The sequence below is a fragment of the Pseudorca crassidens genome, chromosome 5 (genome assembly GCF_039906515.1).
Source record: "Pseudorca crassidens isolate mPseCra1 chromosome 5, mPseCra1.hap1, whole genome shotgun sequence".
Lineage (NCBI taxonomy): Eukaryota > Metazoa > Chordata > Mammalia > Artiodactyla > Delphinidae > Pseudorca > Pseudorca crassidens.
In genome coordinates this window covers 16,191,525-16,206,701 of record NC_090300.1, presented here as the reverse complement: position 1 = coordinate 16,206,701, position 15,177 = coordinate 16,191,525, and the positions used below count along the sequence as shown (strand labels likewise).

At 39.6% G+C, this 15,177-nt stretch overlaps 1 protein-coding gene and 1 long non-coding RNA gene across 6 annotated transcripts in view; both read right to left on the bottom strand.

Moving 5' to 3' along the window:
- Positions 1–15,177, bottom strand: part of ATP2C1 (ATPase secretory pathway Ca2+ transporting 1) — a 116,355-nt gene that overhangs the window by 10,004 nt on the left and 91,174 nt on the right. For all 5 annotated transcript variants that reach the window (XM_067737434.1, XM_067737437.1, XM_067737435.1 and 2 more), the window contains 3 exons: positions 11,525–11,681; positions 8,366–8,536; positions 7,170–7,267 (listed from right to left, as the gene is read on the bottom strand). In XM_067737434.1, coding sequence (XP_067593535.1) covers positions 7,170–7,267; positions 8,366–8,536; positions 11,525–11,681 — 426 coding nt within the window. The remainder of the gene's footprint in view (positions 1–7,169; positions 7,268–8,365; positions 8,537–11,524; positions 11,682–15,177) is intronic.
- On the bottom strand, positions 8,933–11,515 carry LOC137224663 (uncharacterized). The gene is made up of 2 exons (XR_010943422.1): positions 9,241–11,515; positions 8,933–9,155 (listed from the first exon to the last, which is right to left on the bottom strand). It is a non-coding gene; the product is annotated as an uncharacterized lncRNA (long non-coding RNA).

The following is a 15,177-nucleotide window of genomic DNA, read 5'->3' as shown; positions in this document are numbered from 1 at the left end:
GCACACAGCCAACCGCTCCCTCCTCCTGAGGCGTCCTCTTCTCCTGGCCTCAGGACCACCCTACACTCTCCTGCTCCCCCTCCTACCTCTCCAGCTGCTCCTCTTGTGCAGGGTCCCCCAGGCCTCCCTGAAGTCTACACTCTGGAGTGTTCTAGAACTCAGTTCTTGGGCTCTTTATAATATAAGAGGTCTCTCCCTAGGGGATCTCACCCCACCTTAGAAATCTGGCTTTTATTTATATGCCTTTTTGTCTCTTTTGAAATCCAGGCTGATAAAACTAATCCACCTACCTACTCCACATTTGCTCTTGGACATCCCATCTCAGACTTAAACATGCCAAACAGAACCCCTGTTACTTCCCCAAACACATGCTCCCTCACATCCTCTGCCAATGGCAAGTGCACTCTTGCAATGGCTCAGGCTCTAAATCTGGGGAGTCACCCTCATTCCTCCTCTTCTCCCACATGCCACACACAGTTTGGCCCCATCCTCAAATATATCCACACTTAACCTCCTTACTCAAACATCGAAACCCACTGCCAACACACTGGGTTAAAAACGCAAGTCAAACCACACTGTCCTCTGCTGAAAACCCTCCAGAAACCTCCCATCCCTCTCAGGACAAGCAAATGGTGCCCAAGTCTTTTACTGTCCACCAAGCCCCACATGAAGTGCATGCTCCCCGGTTAGTCTTCTCCCCCAACCCTGCACTACACTGGCCGCCTCATAGTTCCTGAAACATGCCAAGCGCACTTCCCTTGAGGCCTCTGCCCTTGTGTTCCCTCGGATATTACACAGCCTGCCCCTTTCATCACACAGGACCTTCTCAACGATGCCTTTCCTAGGCATGCTGTCTAAAGATCTCATCCTCTCTCTTCCCTGCTTTTGTCAGTGCTCTCCCCTCCTGCTCCCATACTACAGTGATTGTATTGTGTGCTTATCTTAAACCAGTATATTCCCCCCTTTTTAGCTGGAGAAAGACATAAAGATGAAAAGATTATTAACAGAGGAATTTTCAGTTACCCCCAAGTTTAGTCCCAGCTCTGTGATAAAATGATACAGTTCAATTTTTAGACACTTTTGTGTTTTTTTTTAATACCTAATTTCTTCAAGACATAATTTTATGTCACTAAATTTCAATATTTTTACTCAACCAAAAAGAATGACCTGCTAATCCTGGTGCTTTAAGGAGAATTTTTACTCTGTGCAGTGCTATACTCCACATGAGTTTTATCTTAGACTATAAGCTCCATGAGGCAGAGATTTTGGCCCAGTACCTCCAGTGCTCTATAAACACATGTAAGATGAATGAATAAATGACTGAATCTTAGGACCATCATAAAGACTATTCCCAGGTTCTCTCCCAATTTTAATAAAGGTCTAAAACAAAAGAGGATTATTTTCTTAGGCAAAAAAATTCAGTTTAACTGTACTATCACATTACTGATTACCCTTAGTTCCTCTAGGTACCATGAATCACATAACTCATATGTGGAAAGCATTCTTCCTTTAAAAAGGTTCAAAATCCATTTGGAAACTCTTTACCATGTCTTTAAAAAGTACTAAACATACAGATGGTCAAAAGGCACATGAAAAGATGCTCAACATTGCTAATTATCAGAGAAATGCAAATCAAAACTACAATGAGGCATCACCTCACACCAGTCAGGATGGCCATCATTAGGAAGTCTACAAATAATAAATGCCAGAGAGGGTGTGGAGAGAAAGGAACCCTCCTACACTGTTGGGGGGAATGTAAATTGGTGTAGCCACTATGGAGAACAGTATGGAGATTCCTTAAAAAACTAAAAACAGAGCTACCATATGATCCTGTAATCCCACTCCTGGGCATATATCCAGAGAAAACTGTAATTCGAAAAGATACATGTACCCTAATGTTCACTGCAGCACTATTCTTAATAGCCAAGGCATGGAAGCAATCTAAATGTCCAGACAAATGAATGGATAAAGAAGATGTGGTATATATATATAATGGAACATTATCAACCATAAGAAAGAATGAAATCATGCCATTTGCAGCCACATGGATGGACCCAGAGATTTTCGTACTAAGTGAAGTCAGGCAGAGGAAGACAAATATCACATGATATTGCTTATATGTGGAATCTAAACAACAAACAAAAAAAACCATCCAAGTGATACAAATGAACTTACATACAAAAGAACTTATATACAAAACAGAAATAGACCCACTGACATAAAAACCAAACTTATGGTTACCAAAGGGGAAAAACGGGGAGGGTAAATTGGGAGTTTGGGATTAACAAATACACACTACTATATATAAAACAGATAAGCAACAAGGACCTACTATATACTGATAACACAGGTAACTATACTCAATATTTTGTAATAACCTATAAGGGAAAATAATCTGAAAAAAAAAAGATACATAGGAACTTCCCTGGTGGTCCAGTGGTTAAGAATCCACCTTCCAACGCAGGGGACGCAGGTTTGATCCCTGGTCAGGGAACTAAGATCCCACATGCCGCGGGGCAACTAAGCCTACATGCTGCAACTACAGAGCCCACGCGCTCTGGAGCCCATGTGCTACAACTAGAGAGAAGCCTGCACACTGCAACAAAGAGCTCACGTGCCTCAACGAAAGATCCCATGGGCTGCAACTAAGACCTGACACAGCCAAAAATAAATTAATTAATTAAAAAGTGTTCACTTAAAAAAAAAAGATATATATGTATGTATAAATGAATCACTTTGCTATACACCTGAAACAAGCACAACATTGTAAATCAACTACACTTCAATTAAAAAAATTTTTTAATAAAATAAAAAGGACTGAGCTGCATACATATTTTAAATGTATTGGTTACCTTCTAAGTGAAAATTCTACATTACTGCAGAAATTAATCATGTAGCACACAGCACTGAGCATCTAGCAAAGACTGTGGATTTTACAGAATTTTTTTTTTTTTTTTTTTTTTTTTTTGCGGTACGTGGGCCTCTCACTGTTGTTGGCCTCTCCCGTTGCGGAGCACAGGCTCTGGACGCGCAGGCTCAGCAGCCATGGCTCACGGGCCCAGCCGCTGTGAGGCATGCGGGATCTTCCCGGACCAGGACACGAACCCGTGTCCCCTGCATTGGCAGGCGGACTCTCAACCACTGCACCACCAGGGAAGCCCGATTTTACAGAATTTTTAAATAAAAGGCTAATTACTAATTACAAATACTCAGGTTGTACAGAGTAAAATTTTGCCTTTGTTCCACTACAAATCATTCAAACCACTGCAAATCACTCCTTTACAGCCAATGCAGCTTATCACTGACAATGGCAATAAGGATAACAAACCAATTGTTGGGCTGAAAACATACTTCTTTTGTATAGTAACAAATTACTTTGGCATGCATCCAGTATACCTATTACTTGATATAGATTTCAGCATTTCAAAGCTTTGACGGCAACTCAAAAATAAAAGCAGTTTCTTTGAGACTAAGCAGATCTCAATTCAAAGCTGAAGAATCATGTGGAATATAATACTGCACAGAGTAAAAATTCTTAGAGCATCAGGACTAGCAGGTCAATCTTTCTGGTTGAGAAAAAATATTGAAATTTAGTGACATAAAATTATGGCCTGAAGAAATAAGGTATTAAAAACACACACACACACAGAGAAGTGACTAAAAACTGAACTATATCATTTTATCACAGAGCTAGGATTAAACTTGGGGGTAACTGAAATTCCTCTATTAATGATCTTCTCACTTTTATGTCTGTTTCTCTACCTAAAAGGGGGGGGATATACTGATTTAAGATAAGCACACAATATAATCACTGTAGTATGGGAGCAGGAGGGGAGAAGACAGAATGAGGACAACAGGATGGTAAAAGGACAATGGGAAAGAAGTAGAACTGTGTCAGCAAAGAGAGTTCAGGGACTATTACGGAGGGAAAGGGTGAAAGGCTGTGTATTTTCAGAAGGAACCTGCAAGACGATTTTTCTCTTCTCATGGGTCCATCTTTTCAGTGTCATATTTGTGGTCAGCACTCACAGTTCTTTTGATCAACATTAACAGAAAGTAAATTATGAAGAGAAGAAAGTAGGTAAATATGAAAAGGAGAGGCTAATAGAAAAAAATTATTCCTGGCATTAAAATAACCTCCCAAAGGTCCCCAAATCTTCCAGAACAGATTAAAAGATACCTGATGCATTGAAATAAGTATTGATGACATACCAAAAATTAAACAGCACACAAACTGGGATTTTATTATAGGGACTTGGTTAATAGGTTTGGTAAAAACAAAAATGGAGGCAGTGCTATAAAAAACAAACAAGGGCTTCCCTGGTGGCACAGTGGTTGAGAGTCCGCCTGCCGATGCAGGGGACGCGGGTTCGTGCCCTGGTCCGAGAAGATCCCGCATGCCGCGGAGCGCCTGGGCCCGTGAGCCGTGGCCGCTGAGCCTGCGCATACGGAGCCTGTGCTCCACAATGGGAGAGGCCACAACAGTGAGAGGCCCACGTACCGCAAAAAAAAAAAAAAAATGAAAAAAACAAACAAGAAAAGAGAATGTCCATTTTTATCAACAGGAAATGTAGAACACACTCAAGAAATCATAAACAAAAAACACTGAGAATTCCCAGATGGACTTTATAAATAATTAAGCAAAATTCAGTTTCCATACTACTTTCTAACTGGCTCTAGGTCAAAAGGACAGAGAAATGTTAAGGGATTTGGAATGTGTGACAGAATTATGGAAACAGGGAAGCCAAAAAACGTTTTAATGAGGAACAGAATTCATTAATATGATTTTTAATACATGTGGGAAAACCTCAGTGAGCTGGCAATTTAGAAGAAAAGTTTTGTTTTGTTCTAACACTAATAAACGAAAAACTTTTCAAAATGATCTGAAGTAAAAGCATAAGACCAAGGTTTAAGAGTTACATGAACACAAGATAAAAATGGGAAAAAAAAAGACAAAGTAGGGGTTGGGGGGGACTAAAAGGACCTAAAGGAAAGAAAAGACTTGGGTTTTCAAAAGACATGATAAACCTGAAAAAAGCCCTGGTATTTATGGAATTCCTCCACAGAGCAGGATGACTCCAAGCAATTCAATGAGCTTTTCTCTTTGAATAGCATCAGAGCAATTGTCATAATTGATGCACAAAAACTCTTATTTGAAAATGACCAATGATGTAATTTGTCCAGGCTGATGATGCAATTTGTAACTTACTTCTTCCTTCCCTAACTGCCTTTACATTGGTTTTCAGAGTTCATTAGCATTTTTATCAGAGAGCCAGAGAGAGTGAACTGAAGAAAGCAAATAAAATGAAATTTCAAATCTGTCCTATGTCACTACTTGTTAGCATCTCTGGGAAAAGGTTTGGAAGAAAAGGCTGAACAAAGATTAATGGGAAAATGTTTTATTAACTGCAGATTTCACATATACTTACTAAACGTACATTTTGTCTCAATACCCCCAGGGAACTTAATACAGGATTTATTCTTTCAGAAATAAATGTCAGGAAGAAACTAACAGGATAGGACACATACACACACATACATACACAGAGTCCTGTTCAAATATGGAAACACCTACCCCACTAAATCTAAAACAAATCAGACACCCACACTGCTCCCAGATGCTCTGAAAAGGCATTTCAATGAAAAAGAAAGGACAGTCTTTTCAACAAAAGGTACTGGAACAATTGAACACCCATACATAAAACAAATGAACCTTAACCCGCTTCTCACACATAGACAAAAATAATTCAAAATGGATCACAGATGTTAGTGTGAAACCTAAAAGTATGAGACTTCTATAAAAAAAAAAAAAACAGGAAAAAAATCTTTGGACCTTGGGTTAGGCAAAGAGTCCTTAGATAACATATCAAAAGCATGATCCATAAAAGAAAAAAATTATAAACTGGACTTCACCAAAATTTAAAACTTCTGTTCTTTAAAAGACAATGTTAATAGAATAAAAAAATAAAACCAGACTGGGAAAAAATATTTTCCAATCAAATATCTGATAAAGGACTTTTATCCATAATATATAAGTAACTTTCAAAATTCAAAAATAAAACATTTTTTTAAAAATAGGCAGGGTAGACTGTTCACTAAAGAAAATATATGAATGGCAAATAAGCACATGAAAAGGATACACAAAATCATTAGTTCTGAGGGAAATGTAAATTAAAACCACAATAAGATACCATGATATACCTATTAGAATGAGAGTGGGGAAACTGACAATGCCATGTGCTGGTGAGGATATTAGCAATTAGACCTTTCAAACATTGCTGGTGGGAATGCAAAACAATAAAACCACCCTGTAAAACAATTTGGCACTTTCTTACAAAGTTAAACATACATGACCATATGAGACTCAGCAATTACTCTTAGGTATTTATCTAAGAGAAATGAATATTTATTTTCATATAAAAACTATATACAAATGTTTAGAGTAGTTGTAATCATAATCAGCAATAACTGAAAATAGTCCAAATGCCTTTAAACTAGTGCATAGGTAACACAAACCCAATACAGTGGAATACTACTCAGCAATTAAAAATGCATTATGCTAAGTCAAAAAAGCAGATTCAAAGCCCTCATACTATATGCCTCCATTTTTAGAGCATTCTGGAAAAGGCAAAACTATAGGGACAGAAAACAAATCGATGGTTGCCAAGCAGTGGAAAAAGAGGGAGGAGCTGACCACAACAAGAGGATCTGGGGTGGGAGGAACCTGTACCCGATTGTGTGATGGTTACAAGGACCACACACATTTGTCAAAACTTAACGGCTGTACATTAGAAAGGAAGAAGTTTACTGTTTGCAAATGATACCTCAATTTTTTTAAAAGCATTATACATGCATTCAATTAAAATAGAACACAAGGGTAAGAAGTATGAAGTGATGGTCTCTCTCCACTCTGTACTTTATAAATACAAAACACCACTGTTAATTTCCACAGTACCTTCCTCAGAGGAAACTTGGCTCTTGCTAAAGTACTGATATTCCTAACAATCACATCATAAATACTCTCAATGATAAGACTGATTTCATCTCATGATTTGGACCAAAGAATCTGGTGGTCATGTCCCGACTGTTTTCAAATGTTTCAAACAGGAGAAGTTGTCTAACACCTAGAATAAGGCCTTTCAGTCTGAAAGGCTCTGGTTTAGGCCTACCTTTGGCACCATCTGTGAAAGCTGCTGGACATCCATTGCATCTATTTCTTCTCCTGAGACTGACTGGGAGGTTTTGGAATATAATCCCAGACGACTAGCTGAAGTGAAATGGGAAAGAAAACATAATTAACCAAATTGGTTTTGCTTGATAGGCTAGTCAACATAATGCTCACTTAATATGATTTATCAACTCACTTTCCCTTTAAGTATAAAATGTCTTTATATGAAGGGATCACAAGACAGACTACAGTAAGACAAACACAACTGAATTAGTAAAAACTGTGGGGTTTTCTGTTTGACTACTTTATTTTTGTTTAAATTTAAGAATAAAGAGTTTTCACAATTTAACCCACCACACCTAAGAACTGAAACAAGGCCAAGCAGGTTCTGCTTGGGAGCTCAATTTTAATGAAGATCAGAGTGCATTTTAAATAAAGTAAACAAAGCCAGGCAAAATGGTGGCTCATCTGTGGTATCATGTAGTTGTTATGTAAATGAAAATAAATGTTGAGAAGTTTCTCTAGGAACAATCTTCCCAACAATATTATGTTTCCAGTGACATATTTTTCTTAGATCACATAAAGTGTGAAATTCCTGTCTCAGTCTCTTTCCATATTAATAAGATAAGAATTAATGAACTTTAGCAAATTTAAAATTTATCAGTATGAATTATAGTTTACAGGTTCTGGGAGATTAACTTCCATGTCCATTTTATTTCCTTATACTTGTTAAGTAATCTTAAGCTGCATTCAAACAACATAGGCATATATGTATTAGACAACAGAAATACAGACACAAGTTATTTTCTTTCAAATTAGGTACAAAGTCTGCTTTTAAAAAATTATACTCAAGTTGAAAGAAAAAACTAAATTTCATATTTTCTTTCACATTCATGATCTAGCGCTTTTATCCGTCAGCATAGTGGACTATGAGGTTAAAAATAATCAACTATTCTTTTGTAAATAAAATAATGTGATTTCACAATGCTTTAGTTATTTTCAACTAATAGTATTATTTTTTTAACTAAAATAAAATTTGGTCCACAATTTTATAGAGTATGAGCAAACAAAAGCATCAATTTTAACTGTATAACTCAGTATTATGTAAACACACTTCATGTCAAATGATTCACAAAACTATGCACTGCAGTAATTTAAGAAAAACTATGGAAAACAAAGGAAGCAGCCTAGTTATACCGATTGCAATTGCAGTCTCCTGTGAGTCCCCAGTAATCATTTTTATTGACACTCCCGAGGCAATGAGTGTTGTAACAGCTTCTTTCACACCAGTTCTAGGAGGATCAATGATTCCCACCAGGCCAAGGAACGTCAGTTGCCCCAATTCAGGACCAGAAGCCAAAGCAAGAACTTGGGAAATAATAATAAAATCCGAAAAAGAAAATGTGAATCACAAAACCATTAGAATTTACTTTACAAAAGCTGGAGACCATAACACTTCTCAGATAAATGACTTAAGACGACAATGTCATTGTGGTAATTACAAAAACTCTAAAAATCAGAATTATTACATGCAAAGATATTCTAGTTTAATGGTTCTCAATATGGGGTTGCTTTAACTTATTAAAAATTAAAAAGAATAAGACTAAAGAACTGTTAAGCAGAGAAGGCAAGTGAGGAGCAAATAAGAAATGTTTTCACATAGCAAACATGCAGCTCCTTTCAGCAGAAACTACTGACTCTTAAGAAAAATACAATTAATTATTTGGAAAACTATAGGTTTGTTGAGCTTTTTTTTAAAAAAAAAATTTTTTTAATAGATTTGTTTTATTTATTTATTGGCTGCGTTGGGTCTTCCGTGGCTGTGCACGGGCTTTCTCATGTTGCCGAGGGCTTCTCACTGCGGTGGCTTCTCTTGTTGCGGAACACACAGGCTCCACGCGCACGGGCTTCAGTAGTTGTGGCGCACGGGCTTAGCTGCTCCGCGGCATGTGGGATCTTCCCAGACCAGGGCTCGAACCTGTGTTCCCTGCATTGGCAGGCAGATTCTTAACCACTGTCCCACCAGGGAAGCCCCAGTTTGTTGAGCTTTAAAGTCAATTTTAAACAGTCACCTTTGAAGGTGGCTTCTCCTAATGTATCTTCATCTTTCCATCTTATAGGCCTCCAGAACAATTCAATAGCTTGAAGAGAAGGCTATATTAATTATATACAACATGTAATAATTTTGTACACAACAAACCCTGGGAGGTAAAGTTAATTTGTAAAGTGATTGTAAAACCACTAATACCAACAATAGTTTCTATTCTTTCACTCTTTCTGTAACATTAATAGGATTTTCTTATTTGTTACTTTGGTTCTCTTAAAACTATATAAATAATACCACCATACCATCATTTATAGTTAGTTTCCTGTCGTCCTCGGGAACTTAAGATATAGCACAAAGTACCATTCATTTCCAAATACCATTTAGCTTTTTCTCAGAATTCTGGAACCTCTGGTAGCTACCTTATGAGCCAGAGGGATGTGTCTCCATCTGGAATATTATAAGACTGAACAACTTACCAAAGAAAACACACCAAAAAAAGCACACAAACTAAACATGTATCTTACAGGGAAACTGAAAAGTCCCAGAGAGATCACGGGAAGTATCCATTCTTATTCAAGCAGAAGGTATGAAGGATGAAATACATTTGGAAAACCATGGTTAGAGGCAAATGACTTCTGTTTTTCCAGTGTACGAGTCATACCTAACTATTTACGTAGATGTGAGCCCCAAACGCTTTCACTCTGGAGAGAATGAGCCACTTGACAGTCCCTAGTGTTGGAACAGAGGCAGATGGCAACAGAAGGGGGGCACTGAGTATCAATCTGTGTGTCAGCAAATCTTAAGAAAGGGACACCAGCTCCTGGCACTCTCAGTGAAGGGGTGGTATTAGCCCAGAGGTCAGTATCCTGTATTTATTTGTTTGCTTCTTTAGCACAAATGAAGATCTATTGTTACTGTTTGGGACAAAGATATGTAGACCTTTTCTGTGTGGAGGGCCCCCAACTTCCTCCTTTATATTTAAAACATAAAAACGAAACGTACTCCAATTTTTAAATTAACGACATGTATTTTAAGAAACTTAAGTTTTATAAAGTATAAAATAAGTTCATATCAAGTTAAACTTAAAATCTTTATTCATTTATTCTTTACTCTTCATTACGGTAACTTCAGCGGGAAGAGGAAAATGGAGCATAAGCAGAGAAGAGGAAAAGATGTGAAGCAAGGGACAAATGCCCAGAATGTTTCCCAAAGCCCTGTGAAACAAAGACGTTCTCCTCCACCAAGTCTTGTCTATTTCACAATGTTACCACACCAAACCACACATACACAAAGCTCCACAATCTTTCAGATGAAGAGAATTAGTCAAAAAAAAGTGTGAAACGTCTGTTACAAAAATTGAGGAAAACAGGGAGCACATACCAGACCTTTAAGACTGTCTAAATGCAACCCAACTTTGAAACCCTTTTGCTGTGAGCTGCTAAGAATAACAAAACACTGCCCTCAAATGAAGCCACAAGAATACCTTTCTAAACCTATCTTATTATAAGAGCAGAAGTCTTGTAAATTATACTTGTTTCCTGCTCCCAGGAACTGTGGTGCTTGACTTCCATTTTGTAAATAACAATAAAATTAAGGAAGCCAACTCTTCCAATTTCCTTGAGAAAGACTACATAAGTGCATGGGTGTGGGTGTGTGTATGTGTGTGTGTATTCCCCACAAGCCAGAAGGTAAAAACCAGGTACGGCCCCAAGCCCTGCTCTTCAACCCTACATACACACAATGTCCCTAGAAGAAGCGGCCGATGTGTGTGTGCACAGCAGACCCCCTTTCCCTGTCACTGTCCAGTCAGCAGCATTTCACAAGGCAGAGTCTGGGCACCTCTTTCCTCTCTGGTGATCGGCAAGGGAAGGAGTCAGCAGATGAGGAACAAGTAAGTAACCACCTCAGTTTAAAGAATTAGAGGCTTAAGTCTTTTAATATTTAGGAAAAGTATTTTAGATTAACAAACAAGAGCCAGTGATAACATAAGGAAGGAGTAACACCACCTTACTTCTATCTATCCCTGTTCTCACAAGATAAACTTGTCTAAAATAAAATTTCTATCACCTGCTCAGAGACCACTGCAGGTCTGTAAGAACCAGAGATTTCATATTTTGCTACATTCCCAACTTTTTATGTTTTGGGAACATAGAAACAATTAGCCAACTAAAACCTAACACTTCAGAAATGGCAGGCTTCTACGAACCCTGGAATAGAGCTGTGCAGCTCAGAAGTGAAGCACGAATTCATCTGCAATTAAAAGAAGGCATTACCTCTTCACCTAGGGGACGGTGCTGAAATGGCCTTACCTCTGAGCCCTGCAGAGCCCATCTGGGCCTTCTCTTGTTGGTACAGATCTCTCTGCTGCTGGGTGAGTGTCAAGGTCTGCCCTTTGCTGTGATATGTAGTACAATACTTAATCACCTGTTCATAAGCACCCTTCATAAAACAAATCTCTGGTCTGTCCTAAGAAGAAAAAACACAGCAAATAAATTCAAGTTAATTTCAATTTGTATATATCTGCCATTGGAATCAAAAACAAGCGGCATGCATTCCCATAATCCCCAGGGAAGTTACTCAAGCCTAAGGCTTTGAACAGCACTTGAACTCTGAAGATTAAAAGCTCACATGGGAGTTTTCTGCATCCTCTTTAGAACACAGCATCTACTCCACACCCTCAGCGCCACAGTGAAGGCAAGGCTACACTCAGCTCCACACTAGGCACTCTCAGCTCACGATATAACAGGAAAGGGAAAAAGATCTAACGTCAGCCCACAAGCAATGGTTTAGGCTTTCTACTACTGCTATTATATGTATACACGTGACCCCATTTAATTCTCACAACCACCTTGTAATTATGGGTATTATCAGACATTTTATTTTTTACCCTAGCAAAGTAATAAACAAAAACTTACAATGAAAACCCACAGTCCCCTGCCTAAAACCTCCTCACCTCCAGTCCTACTCCACAGAGGCAAACCAATTTTATTTTATTTCTTTATAAATTTATTTATTTTTAATTTATTTTTTGGCTGGGTTGGGTCTTCGTTGCTGCGCATGGGCTTTCTCTAGTTGCGGCGAGCGGGGGCTACTCTTCGTTGCAGTGCGCCTGCTTCTCATTGCGGTGGCTTCTCTTGTTGTGGAGCACGGGCTCTAGGCGCGCGGGCTTCAGTAGTTGTGGCACGCAGGCTCAGTAGTTGTGGCACACGGGCTTAGCTGCTCCACGACATGTGGGATCTTCCCTGACCGGGGCTTGAACCCATGTCCCCTGCATTGGCAGGCGGATTCTTAACCACTGCGTCACCAGGGAAGCCCTTAATTATGTTTTTATTGCTACTTGTTCACTAAACAATTTTATACTCTGTCTACTGTGACAGGTGATCGTCTGGCCACCCCCACTATCTACTCCTTCTCCTCACTGTTATAATACCTGCAGAGCAAAACTCACCAGTATTCTGCTCACTTTCTAATTCCTCACTGCTGAGCCAAGTGGCCACCAGAGCAGTTCACAAACTTCCCAGCTCTCCTTGGAGGCACACGGTAGAAATGTATTTCCCTGTACCTCTTACCACTCTGAAGTGAGATGTGATTTGCTTTGGCCAATAAACATGAGCAGTACTTGTGTCACTTCCAAATGGTAATTTAGGAACCAGTGCATAACGTGGTCCTCCTCTGCCTTGGTACGACAGTGTGAGCTCACACTGAGAGGAGCATCCATCTCTGTGGTCCCCAAGTGAGCAGTAACCAGATGTTACGGGGAAACAGGGAGCAGAAAGGTACGATGTTGTTTCCATGACCTACAGAAGCCAAATATATTTCTTCCTGTTCAAGTTTTACCTTTCATAAAGTTAATAATTGTCTCTTTTTTTATTTGCTTAGTTTTCTTTACACCTATTACTCATTATTCCCAAGCTCCTCCATGTCATATAAAGCCCTTCTCAATGTATTTTTCACATAATCCATTAAGTAGGTGAGCCATTACTCCCATATTATGACTGAGAACTCCCTCCTCGGGCTGTGCTCTCCCTTCCTTTTCCAGTGTGAGTTGGCTCATTTCCAGGCTTGCTGCATGACTGGCATCCAGGAGCTTCCCTTCACCCCTCTGCTGGTTAGAACTCACGAGGTTTTAAGTCTCCCTGTTCCTTGATTTATACTCTTACCTTGGAATAACACATCCATCAGTATCTAAGAAAAGCTGTGTGGGCTATACACTTTGAGGCTTGTTTGGAAACATTTTTATTTTACCCCCACATATGTAAGCTCAGCTGGGAAGAGATCGCCTCTCAGTTGAAGGCTTTCCTCCATCATCTTCCAGCCTCCAGTGTGCAGTGCTGCATTTGGAAAGTCCTAAACTTTGGTGTAGGACCTCCTCCCCCTTGCCCTTCCTCCCACCCCACAATCTCTGGAAGCTTTTAGAATGCTAAGTGCCCTCAAATTACTTGATCGTGGGCCTTGGTGTGTTTATTCTCTCACTCCCACCCCTCTGTAACATACACATTGTGCCGAGCAGCTGGTGGGCAATTTTATTCTAGAAGCTGAAGTTCTTCCTCTAGAAATTTTCCTGATGTTATTTGCTAAAATCTTCCCATTTTCTGTCACCACTATTAGGTGGATATTGGATCTCCTACATCAATTCTCTGATTTTTACACCTTACCTTTTGTATTGTCCACCTCTTTGACTTTTCTACTTTCTGACAGATTTCTTGACTTTATTTGAAAAACATTCTATTTAAAGTATCTTGTCATTTTTTATGGTCTTTGGAAATTTTCTTCAGCATCCAGCACTATCTTTGTTTCTGAGACCCTTTTCTCTGTTGGCTTGGTCTGTGTCTTTCATACTGAAGGCTTTCCCCAAGTATCTCGCAATCCCTGTCTGTCCATTTACATTCAAGACCAAAGCAAATAAAGGTCTAGAAACTCCATGGGCACTGCAGGGTTTATCAACTGGTAGCCCTCACAGTAGAGTGACAAGACGAAGACCAGGAGCAGGTAAACTCTACCAATGAACAAAGAGCTTATTTAGGACTACTCCATACTGTAGGGATCTCCCCAGGACCAGTCAGCTTCTCTAAAACTCTTCGATCTTCTGACTTGGAGAATGAGGATATGGGGATACCTACCTGCAAGCATTCTGAGAAAGTGGAGTTAGGACCTAGGACAACGGCTTGCCCTTAATCACCCTGTGTTTAGTCTTAAACCTTAATTCTGCCTTCCACTCTTGTCCCCAAGATGACACTTCTGGTCTGGCCTCAAGAAAGAAAGGTAAGTGGGGGAGTTCTACTGGTTCCTTATTAGAAGTTTAACCTGCTCTCCTCTTTTTAGCCACATGCCTTAGGCCCCACCTTCAAAGATACCTGTCCCCCTAAGTCTTTCCCATACTTCCTCTTTTTTAGTTCATCTTTTATTCGTTGGTTGTCATTTTGGTAGGTTCCAGGGAGAGAGCAGAGATAAATGCAGACTGTCGTGTTCAAATGAAAGTCCTCTAAAGACAAACTATTTGAGCCTGGGGCTGTTTTTTGTTTGTTTGTTTGTCTCTGGCTACATTGGGTCTTCATTGCTGCCCGTGGGCTTTCTCTAGTTGCGGTGAGCAGGGGCTACTCTTCTTTGCAGTGTGCGGCTTCTCGTTGTGGTGGCTTCCCGTTGCAGAGCAGGGCTCTAGGCACGCGGGCTTCAGCAGTTGCAGCACGCAGGCTCAGCAGTTGTAGCACACAGGCTTAGCTGTTCCACAGCATGTCGGATCTTCCCAGACCAGGGCTCAAACCCCTGTCCCCTGCATTAGCAGGCGGATTCTTAACCACTGTGCCACCAGGGAAGTCCCGTGGGGCTGTTTTTAAACTGGTACATTTTTCATATCTGTGCCAGGCTGACCTCTTCTAGATCCTGAGTCAGGTCAGCGGGTTTGGGTTTTGTTAGTTAAATCTGTTGATTCTGTTTTCTAAGAGAAACTCTTCAAGTCAGCAAA